Source organism: Danio rerio, chromosome 21, assembly GCF_049306965.1.
Source record: "Danio rerio strain Tuebingen ecotype United States chromosome 21, GRCz12tu, whole genome shotgun sequence".
NCBI lineage: Eukaryota > Metazoa > Chordata > Actinopteri > Cypriniformes > Danionidae > Danio > Danio rerio.
In genome coordinates this window covers 2560001-2575490 of record NC_133196.1, presented here as the reverse complement: position 1 = coordinate 2575490, position 15490 = coordinate 2560001, and the positions used below count along the sequence as shown (strand labels likewise).

General features: G+C 35.0%; 1 protein-coding gene across 2 annotated transcripts in view; it reads left to right on the top strand.

The window, feature by feature from the left end:
• The window catches only part of wdr7 (WD repeat domain 7), a 191620-nt gene that overhangs the window by 33219 nt on the left and 142911 nt on the right, over positions 1-15490 (top strand). For both annotated transcript variants that reach the window (XM_073935611.1, XM_073935610.1), the window contains exons 11-14: positions 3251-3499; positions 6559-6779; positions 10596-10791; positions 14896-15110. In XM_073935611.1, coding sequence (XP_073791712.1) covers positions 3251-3499; positions 6559-6779; positions 10596-10791; positions 14896-15110 — 881 coding nt within the window. The remainder of the gene's footprint in view (positions 1-3250; positions 3500-6558; positions 6780-10595; positions 10792-14895; positions 15111-15490) is intronic.

Below are 15490 nucleotides of genomic sequence, written 5' to 3'. Positions count from 1 at the left end.
ACAACACATCACCACTGATACAGCAGCTCACCTCCGCTACAGGTACAACAACACAACTACACACAACACATCACCACCGATAAAGCAGCTCACCTCCACTACAGTTACAACAACAAAACTACACACAACACATCACCACTGATACAGCAGCTCACCTCCGCTACAGGTACAACAACACAACTACACACAACACATCACCACTGATACAGCAGCTCACCTCCGCTACAGGTACAACAACACAACTACACACAACACATCACCACCGATAAAGCAGCTCACCTCCGCTACAGGTACAACAACAAAACTACACACAACACATCAGCACCGATACAGCAGTTTACCACCACTACAGGTACAACAACACAACTACACACAACACATCACCACCGATACAGCAGCTCACCTCCGCTACAGGTACAACAACACAACTACACAACACATCATCACGATACAGCAGCTCACCTCCGCTACAGGTACAACAACACAACTACACACAACACATCATCACCGATACAGCAGCTCACCTCCACTACAGTTACAACAACAAAACTACACACAACACATCAGCACCGATACAGCAGCTCACCTCCGCTACAGTTACAACAACAAAACTACACACAACACATCAGCACTGCAACAGTTACAACTACACATAACACATCACCACCGATACAGCAGCTCACCTCCGCTACATGTAGAACTAACAATTACAACACATCACCACTGCTACAGCCACTAACTTCCGCTACAGGTGCAACAACACAAAACTGCACACAACACATCACCACCACTATAGCCACTCATCTCTACTACAGGTACAACAACACAACTACACACATCACATCACCACCGCTACAGCCACTCACTTCCGCCACCAGTACAACGCACAATTACACACAACACATCACATCAACACTGCTACAGAAGCTCACCTCCGTCACAGGTACAACAACACATTAACATTGATACAGCCGCTCACCTTCACCACAGGTACAACAACACACAACTACACACAACACATCATCACCGATACAGCAGATCACCCCCGCTACAGGTACAACAACACAAAACTACACACAACACATCATCACCGATACAGCAGATCATCCCCGCTACAGGTACAACAACACAAAACTACACACAACACATCATCACCGATACAGCAGATCACCTCCGCTACAGGTACAACAACACAAAACTACACACAACACATCAGCACCGATACAGCAGATCACCTCCGCTACAGGTACAACAACACACAACACATCACCGCTGCTACAGAAGCTCACCTTCGCCACAGGTACAACAACACACAACACATCACCACCGCTACAGCTGCTCACCTCCGACACAGGTTCAACAACACACAACACATCACCACCACTACAGCTGCTCACCTCCGCCACAGGTACAACTACACACAACACATCACCACCGATACAGCAGATCACCTCCGCCACTGGTTCAACAACACACAACACATCACCACCACTACAGCTGCTCACCTCCGCCACAGGTACAACTACACACAACACATCACCACCACTACAGCTGCTCACCTCCACCACAGGTACAACTACACACAACACATCACCACCACTACAGCTGCTCACCTCCACCACAGGTACAACTACACACAACACATCACCACCACTACAGCTGCTCACCTCCGCCACAGGTACAACTACACACAACACATCACCACCACTACAGCTGCTCACCTCCGCCACAGGTTCAACAACACACAACACATCACCACCGCTACAGCTGCTCACCTCCGCCACAAGTACAACAACACACAACACATCACCACCGCTACAGCTGCTCACCTCCGCCACAAGTACAACAACACACAACACATCACCACCGCTACAGCTGCTCACCTCCGCCACAGGTACAACAACACACAACACATCACCACCGCTACAGCTGCTCACCTCCGCCACAGGTACAACAACACACAACACATCACCACCGCTACAGCTGCTCACCTCCGCCACAGGTACAACAACACACAACTGCACATAGCACGTAATCACCGCTACAGCAGCTCGGTGTGCGGGAGATGCAGAGTAAAATCCATTCTCCCAGATCATCAGTTACTTTTCCTCCTTATACCCTGAGCAAAGCTTTGTCAAAGATGAGTGAAATACCAAACCCCCAAAACCAGCTGAACATCAATGCAAAGTTGAGGAGATAAAGTGGGGGAGAGATACATTAACATACTCTCCTCAGGCCATCACACAACAATAGTAAATAGATTATTCATTGAAATGCATCATTGTCTCTGATTTCATCACAATGCTGAAGTCATAAACTGTCAAATCACATCAAACATGGTAAAGTTATATGAAAGAGGGTCACGAGCAGATGAATTGTGTATAGTGAAAAGCACATGGTTTCTGTAAGACAGATGGCAGAGATGTGTAATGGAGCTGTGAGGAACTCTGCCACGCCAGGAGGACTCCTCCTATGATTAGAACGTCCCAGTAGTCCTTCAATAGCTTAGAGGAAATAGTATAATAAATATAAAAAACAGCCTACACAGGCTAGTTACATTGCTAGCTCTTTGACTATCTTTTTATTTTCTTACAATGCCGCCCTCTGCTGTATACACTCAGCACTACACTATATACTGCCCTACTGTGTCCACTTGTAGAATTACAAACACTGACTCCAGCAAAAGTGTAAAATGTTCAAGCAGAATCATGCTTGCACGGCTAATTTCTTTTTAAGTAAAGTCACTTTTAGTCTTATTCAATACAGAATATGTGAAACAGGAAGAAAAAAAACTATTAAAATATGATTAATAAAAAATAAATAAATAGACCAAAACTTTAAAGTAACGACACTTGTAATAAAGAATAAAATATGAATAATATTATTATTATTAGTATTAATTATTTATTTATTTATTATTACTATTATAATTATAATTATTATCATTATTATTATTTATTATTAATAATAATAATAATTATTGCTATTATTATTGTTATTGTTATTATTATTGTTTATTATTATTATTATTATTATTATTATTATTATTATTATTATTATTATTAATAATATAAAAACAAAAATAATAATAAATACCTCAAAACATTACAGGTGTTAAGGGAAAAAAGGAAAAAGTATAAGATAAACTATGGTTGTTTCCCAATTTGTGTTCTTCAGCATTCTTGCATCCTTGTGTTCCTGTGTAACGTAATCATCAGTTGTGTGTGTGTGTGTGTGTGTGTGTGCGCAGAGCTGCAGGTGTCGGTGAGCATCAGTCTTCAGGAGGCCTTTGATAAACTCCTGCCAGCTCCAGCGGGCATCATTGACCAGCTCAGTGTCCTGCCCGGCGCTAGTGAGCCCATTAAAGTCACAGCGAGCGTCTACATCCCATCCCAGGGCAGACTGGTGTGTGGACGAGAGGACGGCAGCATCATACTGGTTCCTGCCACACAGACGGCCATCGTCCAGCTGCTGCAGGGGGAACACATGCTGCGCCGCGGTGAGACTATTAACCCTTGTGTGCTGTTGAGGATGTTTTCATCCACTCTAGGCTGACTTTGAGTCTTAATTTAAACACAACCTTCTCTGTGTTTCAGCAAATGGGATGATTTTGCTGACAAATCTTATTTTGACGCATATTTTGGGAAAATGCTTTGAAATCTTTTCAAATTGAAAAACCAGCTAAATTGTATGTAGTGTATGTGTGTGGATGAGTGTGTATGGGTGTTTCCCAGTGATGGGTTGCTGCTGGATGGGCATCCGCTGCGTAAAAAATATGCAAAATAAGTTGGCGGTTCATTCCGCTGTGCCGACCCCTGATTAATAAAGAGACTAAGCCAAAAATGTTCCAAAAAAAGGTCTCTAAAAATAAAATTCAAGGTTATCATATCGGCAGAAATTTCGTAATACCCTAAACCAGGGGTTCTCAACTGGTTTGGCCATGGGACCCACATTTTCACATGGTCATCAAGCCGCGACCCAAATTTTTAGGAATTATAATATGATTTTAGGAATTATAATTCATTTGTATTTAATTGTTAACTTACACAACTAGTGACAGATAAATTATAAGAAAATCACAAAGACGTACAAATAAACAATATTTTATTGCTGTCATTTAACAAAATGTACCAAATTATAGAAATATTACAGAGTAAAAATGTCAAATACTGTAAACAGTGGTTAAGGTAAGGAAAAGTGAAGTTACCATTAGCTAAACTGAACTGTTTATAAAACATTAACACTGAACAGAAACCAGCAAACTGAAGTAAAATTATTAAAACAATCATAACCATTTTATAATAATCAGCAGTTATTTGCTGTTCTGCTTTTGTGTGGGCTTTCTTGGCCTTTGCTACACGGTGAGCACAGTAAGATGTACTTGTTTTGAACATGAATATGTTCGGCACTTTTGTGATGCCCTCAGCTATTAGAGTCGTCTTAGAAAATAGTCCACAGGTTTTTCCTTGCAACTGGGATGTCTGGTTTCTAAATGTCGTTTTAATTTAGGTTTCATTTCTCTCGTGAAAGCACCTCACTACATATGACACACTGAGGTTTTAAGCCTTTTTGTCGTCAAAATATGTAAATCCACACTACATATTCGGGGATGTACTTGCGCTGGAATTTCACATGTCAAAAGGGTATATGCGGAGCTAACATTAGTGTTGTTCCCATACTGATAAACTTTCGGTGACCTGTTATTGTGAACCTTTTTACCATTTTATACAGTTCCTTTTACAGCATCGATGTTGTAATGTAATAAAAATACATTCAGTTTAGAGACTTTGGCGTTCATTTAGTTGCTCAAGCGTAAAACGAGAAAAAAAGCCGTTTACTTGCACGCGCCCATCAGAATCTGTCGGCTAGCGCAGAAGCTTCATTAAATATACTGGGGTAAAATAAATGCTCATATTATAAAGACATGGCGGGGGAAATGTAATGTAATGCAGTGCTTCTTGCACAATCTGAGGCCCACTTTATATCAGATTATCACTCAGCCAGTGGAGATCGCTGATTATTAAAGAAAACAGACCTTAAACGCACCGGATTTTGTATTGCAGTTCGCCAAAAGCGCTTAAAGAGCCATGAAACCTCCTCGTTTCAGCAGGGTGTTTTCACACCTCTACTTTGGAAAAAGTCAGAAAAGTGGGCGTGTCCAGCTCTGTTTAGGGGGGAGTGTCGGAGGAACTAGAGTGGGATGGTGTGGGAGTGTCTATTTGGGCACGCGCCAGTTTCAGAGTCAAAATACACAGACAGGAGAAAGTGATGGTGTTTAACCTACATGGACATCTGTAGTCGAATTATTTGCCAAATTATTAAATGGTGGACTTTAACTGCAGTTTGGCTCTTTCATTCAGGGAATTCATTCATGTCCCTCGCGACAAACGAGATATTTGATTCGAGGAACTGCTCTAAGCGTGTATTTTTCATGCAATGTTTGATACCGCACGGCGAATGAGAGAAAAAAAAAACTCCGCATTTCCCGGAAACTTAGATGCACACGGCAGGTAGCGTCAGAAAGCCGCGTGTGTTATTCCGGTCACTAAATGCGGTAAAAACCCTACACGAGGTTAAAGTTTGGTTGTGATGCTAACATGTTTACACTCTGTGACTCGGTGCAATAGTTAACTTAGTTCGATATGAGCAAACTGAATAAACAAAGAGCACTGGTCGCTCACTTACCAAATCTGTAGAGACAGAACAATCACCAGCAACTAGAGCCGCGTCTTTATTAAGAGGAGACTACAAACGATTCCAGATCCCAGCGTTTGCAGATGAGAACAGCTCTCAGGTAAACAATAATCCTCCTTAGACACGTAAGTTATTGTTGTCGAGCGTCGCGTACACTGTTAATCCACACGTGACTCCAGCTGAGCTCTCACAGAGAGAAAATGAAAACAAAACTTCACTGCAGCAAACTATAAAAGCAACACTTCACGCTTGTTTTGCCAACACAACGTGGCGTCTCTGTCCTGAAAACACAGTAATGAATATTAATGAAGTTGCACAATAGAGCGCGCTGATTGGTTTGAACCAAGCCTTACTCATGCATTAATGCATCACACTGTAAGACGTAATAAGACACACTCTGGCACAGACGTCCAGTCTGCACGCTGGAATACACGCTATTATGTCATGACCGTGACGCAGCTTCAAAAATTCGTTTCAAACAGGAAGTACGAATTTGCTTGAAATAACGCAAAAACAACCAATTTACACTTTTTAGTGAAATATAGGTGTCCTAATAGTGTTTTTAGCAGTGTGGGACACATATATGACTGTCAACAGCTCAAAACATGGGTTTTAGTGTTTCGTGACCCTTTAACCCAGGTTACTGGCAAATTAAAAGTCCCATTACCATGCTTCGGCACTCGCATTTCAAAATAAATGTCCGATATAAGCAAAATAAGTTATATATTAAACTTTTGTTGTTTTTTTGATCGCACACTCCGCGACCCACTGAAAATGTTCCCGCGACCCACCAGTTGAGAAACACTGCCCTAAACAATCGTTTTCTGAAACCTCTGAAACATGTTCTGTGTTTGCGCTCTGCAGGTTGGCCTCCTCACCGCACGCTGCGCGGCCACAGGCACAAGGTGACGTGTCTGCTGTATCCACATCAGGTTTCTCCACGCTATGATCAGCGCTCGCTGGTGTCTGGAGGAGTGGACTTCTCCGTCATCATCTGGGACATCTTCACCGGCGAGATGAAGCACATCTTCTGTGTTCACGGAGGAGAGATCACTCAGCTCATCGTTCCTCCAGAGAACTGCAGCGTGAGGCTCCACAAACAACACACTGCATCACACTTCACACATGGATTATTAGCGTCCTACCAGACACACACTTGCACATATATACACACACAAACACACACACACAAATATGCTCAAATTTAATCACGCACGCACGTGCACACACACACAAATATGCTCAAATTTAAATACGCACACACATACACACAAACACACAGATATACTCAAATTAAATCACAGACACACACACACACACATACATTCTTAAATTTAACCAGTGACACGCATATGCAAGCATACACACACACACACACACACACACACACACACACATACTTAAATTTAACCACAGATACGCATATGGACTTATACACTTAAGTTCAACCACAGAAATGCATATGCGCAAACACACACTTAAATTTAACCACAGACACGCATATGCACACATACACACACACAAACACACACACTCAAATTCAACAACAGACACACAAATGCACACACATAGATGCATACACACACAAACGCACAAATATACTCAAATATATTCACAGACACACAATCGTGCGCGCACACACACACACATACATATGCATGCCTACATGCACACGCACAACACACAGACATACTCAAATTCAATCAAAAACACACACACACACACAAATATGCTCAAATTTAATCAGACACACACTCGCGCACGCACATACATATGCATGCATATACACGCATGCATACACACGCATGCATACATGCACACGCACAACACACACAGACATACTCAAATTCAACCAAAAACACTCACGTACATACACATCACACGCACACACAAACACACAAACACAGATGTACTCAAATTGAATTACATACACACACTCTCTCACAAACACACACCTAATAATTCACACACACACACACACACACACGTTTTCCTCCAGTAGTGGAGAAGATGACGCGGCTCCAGACGCCGGCTGAACTTCTAATCTCTGACTTTCACCTTGGCGACCAATTAGAGCCGAAGTGTGTGTCAGTAAATGTCAGACGCAGAGAAACACAATCAGAGAAAGAAGAGTGTGTGTGTTGTCATGGTTTTCCTGCTAAAGTCCTGCTTGACCTTTCCTGCAGGATCTGTAGTGTAATGCAGGACTGCTGTGATTCACACTGATAACACACAGGCGCGCGCACGCACATTGTTGGCGTTTTGACTTTTCTGCTGTGTGTTATTTGGTTGTTGGCATTTGGGGATTGGCTGGCGGTTTTATTCAGCGTGAAAGAAGCGAGACAGAATCGATTAGAGAGACTCGACTCGGGTTTAATTTTCACCACCGCTGAAAGTCAGGCCTTATGACACATAAATGTCACTTATCAGAGTTATCTTAATGCCATCGAGATACTATTCAAGTTATTCATGCTGTAATGTTAAAGCTTTATATTCATAATTTAGCTCTATTTTCATAAAACACTGAAATAATGTGTTTGTTTACTATTTATAAATATTTAATCATTTAATATTTAATATAAATATAATGTAATATTATTATAATAGTTAATAATAAAACTATTTACAAAAATAATGTGTTTGTGTACTATTTATAAATATTTAATCATTTAATATTTAATATAATTTCAATGTAATATTATTATAATATTTAATAATATAACTATTTACAAAAATAATGTGTTTGTGTACTATTTATAAATATTTAATCATTTAATATTTAATATAATTATAATGTAATATTATTATAATATTTAATAATAAAACTATTTACACAAATAATGTGTTTGTGTACTATTTATAAATATTTAATCATTTAATATTTAATATAAATATAATGTGATATTATTATAATATTTAATAATAATACTATTTACTAAAATAATGTTTGTGTACTATTTATAAATGTTTAATCATTTAATATTTAATATAAATATAATGTAATATTATTATAATATTTAATAATAATACTATTTACTAAACTAATGTGTTTGTGTACTATTTATAAATATTTAATCATTTAATATTTAATATAATTATAATGTAATATTATTATAATATTTAATAATAAAACTATTTACAAAAATAATGTGTGTATAATTTTTAGGAATATTTCATATTATAGTCTTTAAAATTGACAATAATACAATAATATATTATAATATAATAGGTGGCATGGTGGCTCAGTGGTTAGCACTGTGGCCTCGCATCAAGAAGGATGCTCTGGTTTCAACCACAGTCCAAACACATGCGGTATAGGGGAATTGATGAACTAAATTGGCTGTAGTGTCTAAGTGTGTGTGTGAATGTGTATGGGTGTTTCCCAGTACTGGAAAGAGCATCCACTGCGTAAAACATAGGCTTTAATAGTTGGCGATTCATTCCACTGTGGTGACCCCTAATAAATAAGGGACTAACCTGAGGGAAAATGAATAAATCGTAATAGAATTTTTAATAATTAATAATTAATAACATTTTAATAATTAATTATATCAAATATTATGCACAGTAAGTACACATTATGTGAATGCAAACTTTTATTTTGGATAATCATATATATCTATATATATAATATAATATATTTGTATTTACCTAATGTGTGTGTACATACTATGCATAATTATTAAATAAAAATATAAACAAAACCAAAATATTTATTTGTATAATATATAAATATAATTTTTTTAAATAACACTATAAATGTATCAGAATATTGATTTGTATTGTCATCTACAGAGGTATTTATTTATTTAAATTATTATTTATTTTCAAATTTTTGATTATTATTTATAATTTTATTAACATTTATTATTATTATGATTATTATTAATGTTTTCAATTTTACTATATTTTTATGTATTCCTCTTGTAATTGTATTTTAATTGTATTTGTTTATTAATTCATTTCGGCAGCAATGTTTAAGAAGGGGGGTGGGGGGGAAATTACAACCTTGATTGTACAAAATGTTTTGTTACAGCTTGAGAAAATAATCACAAATAAATGTAAAAAAAAAATATGTATATATATATATATATATATATATATATATATATATATATATATATATATATATATATATATATATATGCACATTTTAAATATATGCGCTTGTATTTATATGTGTAAAAAATAAATATGCACAGTAGACATATGTAACTTACACACATGTAAATGTAAGCTTTTATTTTGGATGCAAATAACTGGGATTGATTTATTGACAGCACTCGTATTTAAATACAGTTGAAGTCAGAATTATTCGCCCTGCTGTAATTTTGTTTCTTCTTCAAATGATGTTAAACAATTTCAGGAAATTTTCACAGTATTTTCTATAATATTTTTTCTTCTGGAGAAAGTCTTATTTGTTTTATTTCAGCTAGAATAAAAGCAGTTTTTAATATTTTTAAACCCATTTTAAGGTCAATATTATTCACCCCTTAAGCAATATTAGTTTTGGATTGTCTCCAGAACAAACCACTGTTATACAATGACTTGCCTAATTACCCTAACTTTACCCTAATTAACCTGGTTAAGCTTTTCAATGTCACTTTAAGAAGTGTCTTGAAGAATATCTAGTCTAATATTATTTACATTCATCATGGCAACAATAAAATAAATCAGTTATTAGAAATGAGTTATTAAAACTATTAAGATTAGAAATGTGTTGAAGAAATCTTCTCTCCACTGAACAGAAATTGGGGAATAACATATATATTCTGAATTCAACTGTATATTGAATATACTATTATGGCAATAACAACAATTTTGTGATATATTTTGCAGCCCTACATTAGATTTCTGTTGTGCAGATCTCCTCACGATCTGATGTACGTGTGTTTTTGCAGACACGTGTGCAGCACTGTGTGTGTTCAGTAGCCAGTGATCACTCTGTGGGTCTGCTGAGTCTGCGTGAGCGGAAGTGCATCATGCTGGCATCCAGACACCTCTTTCCCATCCAGGTCATCAAGTGGAGACCCTGTGATGACTACTTGGTGGTCGGCTGTTCGGACGGATCCGTCTACGTCTGGCAGATGGACACAGGTGAGCCTCATGGGTCAAAGGTCACAGTTCATTAGCTGCACTAGATCATTTATGTAGAGTGGAGCTCAGGTATAACAGTATTGAGCATTTAAGAGACATCTTCATTCAGCACCATTAGAGACCTTTTTTGTGTTGGTAGCTAGTTACTATTTAATTGTTTATTCATTTTTAAATGTAATAATCTACAATAATAATATTTTTATTATTTTTATTTTTATTTTATTATATTTTTAATAATATATCAGTGTTATTGCTATTAATATTGTCATTGATATTTTTAATATCATAATTACAGATTACTACTAAATACTTGTACTAATAAATAATAAAAAAAATATATTTATAATATTAATAATTTATTATTATTGTTATTTTTATTAATAATTACTGATAACTACTAAATACTAATATTATCAAAGATTTTTTATATTTATAATAATAGTAATGTATTATGATTACGATTATTATTTATTAACAATAATAATTTTACTACTAATTACTAATATTATTAAAGAAAAAAACATATTTATGTTAATAATGTATTATTATTATTATTATTGTTTTTATTAATAATATTTTTGATTACAACCAATTACTAATAGTATTAAATAAAAAAATCTTATATTTATAATAATAATTTATTGTTATTATTATAGTTTTTATCAATAATATTTACTGATTACTACTAATTACTGATATTAATAAAGAAAAAATCCTAATATTTATAATAATAACACATTATTATTATTTTTGTTATTTTTAAAATGATAATTGCTGATTACTACTTATTACTAATATTAATAAAGAAAAAATCCTAATATTTACAATAATAATATATTATTATTGTTGTTATTTTTATAAATAATAATTGCTGATTACCACTTATTACTAATATTAATAAAGAAAAAATCCTAATATTTATAATAATAACACATTATAATTATTGTTGTAATTTTTATAAATAATAATTACTGATTACTACGAATTAATAATATTATTGATAAAAACATCTTAACATTTATAATAATAATAATTTATTATTATTATTATGATAGTTTTCAATGATAATAATTTTTGATTACTACTAGTTACTTATATTATTAAATAAAAAAGCTTAATATTTATAATAATAATAATAATTTTCATTATTGTTACTTTTAAAAATAATAATTATGATTACTACTAACTAATATTAAGGTTTTTTTTAAAATAATGAAATGTTGTTGTTGTTGTTGTTGTTTTTATGACCAATAATTACTAATAATTACTATTAATATTAAAGAAAATAATAATAATATTATAAGCTGTTACATGTGTAACAATAATAATAATTATTATTGTTTTTAATATTATTACAAAAAAGATTATTTAATTATACAAAGTTTTAAATATAAATATTTTTTTTAGCAAATTTCAGAATATCTGAAATATCTAAATATCTATTTTCTCACTTGTTCATATAAAATGACTGTTTTTAAATATTTAATATATTATTACTTTAGATAAATAAGTTTTTTTTTGTCGATCACCACTGATAATTTGTTAGTTATAATATAACTGTAATATAATGAAACTATTGTACATCTCGGTTGTACATCGTACATCTGATTATTAATAACCCAATCCTGCATAATCAAATGCATTATTACAGTATTCTCCTTCTGTTGTATTGTTTATAATTGTTAATGTTATTATTACAACTTTTTGTGCTTTTCTTTTTTTTATAATTGATTTAACTACATTCCTAGGTTTGCACACACGCACACATTGTTTTTTAAATCAATATTTAGTAACATTAGTGCATTCAGCATTATCCTCAGTAATAAAGACGATTGAATACTTTTAGGTACCAGCAGCAGCGTTATATAAACAAATGTTATTAGTATGTTTATTTAGATGTAGCTGCGTGGACAACAGTACAATATATCAAATCAAATGTAGTTAAAAAGGAATCAAATGAAAGAATAATATTGCAGTTTTTAATTGAAGGTCATGAGTATGATTGTGTCTGTCCTGTTACAGTCAGAGGATGGAGATCTGCTGAAGATCTGTCCGTCTCTCCTGCTGCATTACACACATTAGTGCTTTATGTATCCACTTACAGCAGGGCATTATGAGAACTGAGTAGAAGAGGAAACACACACACACACACACACACATCTCAGTGTTTGATGAGTGTAATGGATTCGTCTGGTCCTCATTTAGACGTTTACACAGACAGACAGACAGACTGATGGATTTATACATTAGTGTGGTTCTTGTTTTAGCTCCTATGTTATGTGTTCACTTTTATTAAATGTAGAAATTTATTTCAGCTTAACAACAATTATAGTTTTAGTTTTTATGATTTGTATCCAAAATTATATTTAATATGTAATATTATTTGATATATTATTATGTATTGTTGTTAATAGTGGTGTAACCGATCACAAATCTCATGGTTTGGATGGTTTTTTTTAGCCACGCATCGAACCATTTTTCAGATCAGCCAAAATGGGGAGAAGACAAATGTAATTTGTTTTCCATGTATTACAAAAAAACAGCACTGCAAGACTCTTTTGGTTTTAACAAACAGAACTGTGAAGCTGTAATCTTAATAAAAATAAAATGAAGAAATAATCAGCTGAAAAATAATAAACAGTTAAATATTTAGTACTGTGAAAAACTCACTGTTTTTACTGTCACGCTAAATGTAGAATTTGTACAACCAATATTTATTTTTATTCCCATTTTCAATAAATGATTCACTCATAAAACTTCATGCTTCATTGCTAGATGGTCATTTCTGAAGAATAATTTAATGGCATATTTTTGACAGCGGGTGTCGTAAATTCGACTTCTCATCAATTAGAAATTATCAGACCGGAGGTTTTGAATATCAGAAAATAGACTTTATTCTCCATAATAAAGCTGAGAAAGAGCAGAGCAGACCCCAGAGCATTCTGAAGTCTCTCCTGGACACTTTCTGAAGTATCTGTGTTTGTTACAATCTTTATACAGGATTATTTGACACACCCCTAGGTGTCTCTTTTTAACTCTTGACCATTTTTGAATAGGTTTTTAGTCTAAGGGGTCCTGCTAATCTTGGCTCTCAGCCCACTAGCTCATGTCAACAGAGATGTTACAGGTCTATGTCAGCAAAGTATAGATGCAACTTATGCAAAGGAACTAAGTGTTTACATACATTGTTATGATAGGATAATAACTTGATAATATGTTACTCATTCTAACTTCTGACACATATACCTTCATAGAAGTATTTAACATAAATAATCAGTGCTTTATATATTCAGTTATTCTACACAATCAGTCACTCAGCCTTCTCCTAGTGTTGCTCCTGTGCAGGCATACTCATCTTACACAGACATATCACTGTATTTTTAACACAGGCTGGCATGTTTGCTGCAAACACTACATACATTTTGAAAAGAGAAAATTAACTGCTTTACACTTAGAAAATACTTCATACAGAGAGAATAAAATCTTCTTCACGGGTTGTCGCCACCTATAGGCTAAATAATGTAATTGCTGCCTACAACTTTCATTTTTGAGCGTTTTTAAATGCATATGACAGTGATTTTAATCTTTACTATAAACATCAGTGGTTTTATCTAAATTATAAACTGTTCTCCCAGTACTTCTGCGCTATTTGACTGTTTGCAAACTAAAGACTGAATCTCTTTTTTATTTGTGCAGTTTTTAAACACAGATTTAACTTCAACTTTATTTTTAGTTTTACTTATTTCTATCCATGTTAAAAGTTGATTCAGCTTAAAGTGGCATTTATAGGCATAACCAGGTTAATTAGGGTAAATTAGGGTAATTAGGCAAGTCGTTGTATAACAGTGGCTTATTCTGTAGACTACTTAAGGGGGCTAATAATATTGACCTTAAAATGGCTTTAAAACAGTTAAAAACTGCTTTTATTCTTGCCGAAATAAATCAAACACGACTTTTTCCAGGAGAAAAAATATTATAGGAAATACTGTGAAAAATTCCTGAATTTTTTTGAACGTCTTATGGAAAATATTTGAAATAAATTTACAGGAAGGCTAATAATTTTGACTTCAACCGTATATAAACCCCTATGTGTGCGTGTTTTAGGAGCGCTGGACCGCTGTGTGATGGGAATCACAGCGGTGGAGATCTTGAATGCATGTGATGAGGTGGTGCCGGCGGCTCTGGACTCCCTCAATCACCCTGCAGTGAACCTAAAGCAGGCCATGACCCGGCGCAGTCTGGCCGCACTCAAGAACATGGCGCAACACAAACTGCAGACGCTCGCTACAAACCTGCTGGCAGCCGACAACGCAGACAAGGTCAGACTCAAACACACACACACTGGGAAAAGCACTGGAGTTGAATCATTGTCCTGTTCATGATTCAATAGCGATTGCTGCAAGTTTTACTTTCACATTTCGTTGTAGTGATAGTGAGAGACTGCATGTGTACAGTACTTTTCTAATAATAGTTGTAGTTTAAAAGGCTCTAATTTATCGATCTAGGTGCAGAGTCTACAGCTCATGGCTCAAAAGCATTAAGGCCGTGTCTCAATCCACTTTTGCTATTTTAAGGATGGATAAATACACTCTGTGCACACAGTGCATGGTCTTACAGGGCTGTGCTTATTCTCTTAATGAGTTCTGGCTGTGTTTTGAGCATAACCTTCATTAAACCAATCAGAGTCTCGTCTCTCATT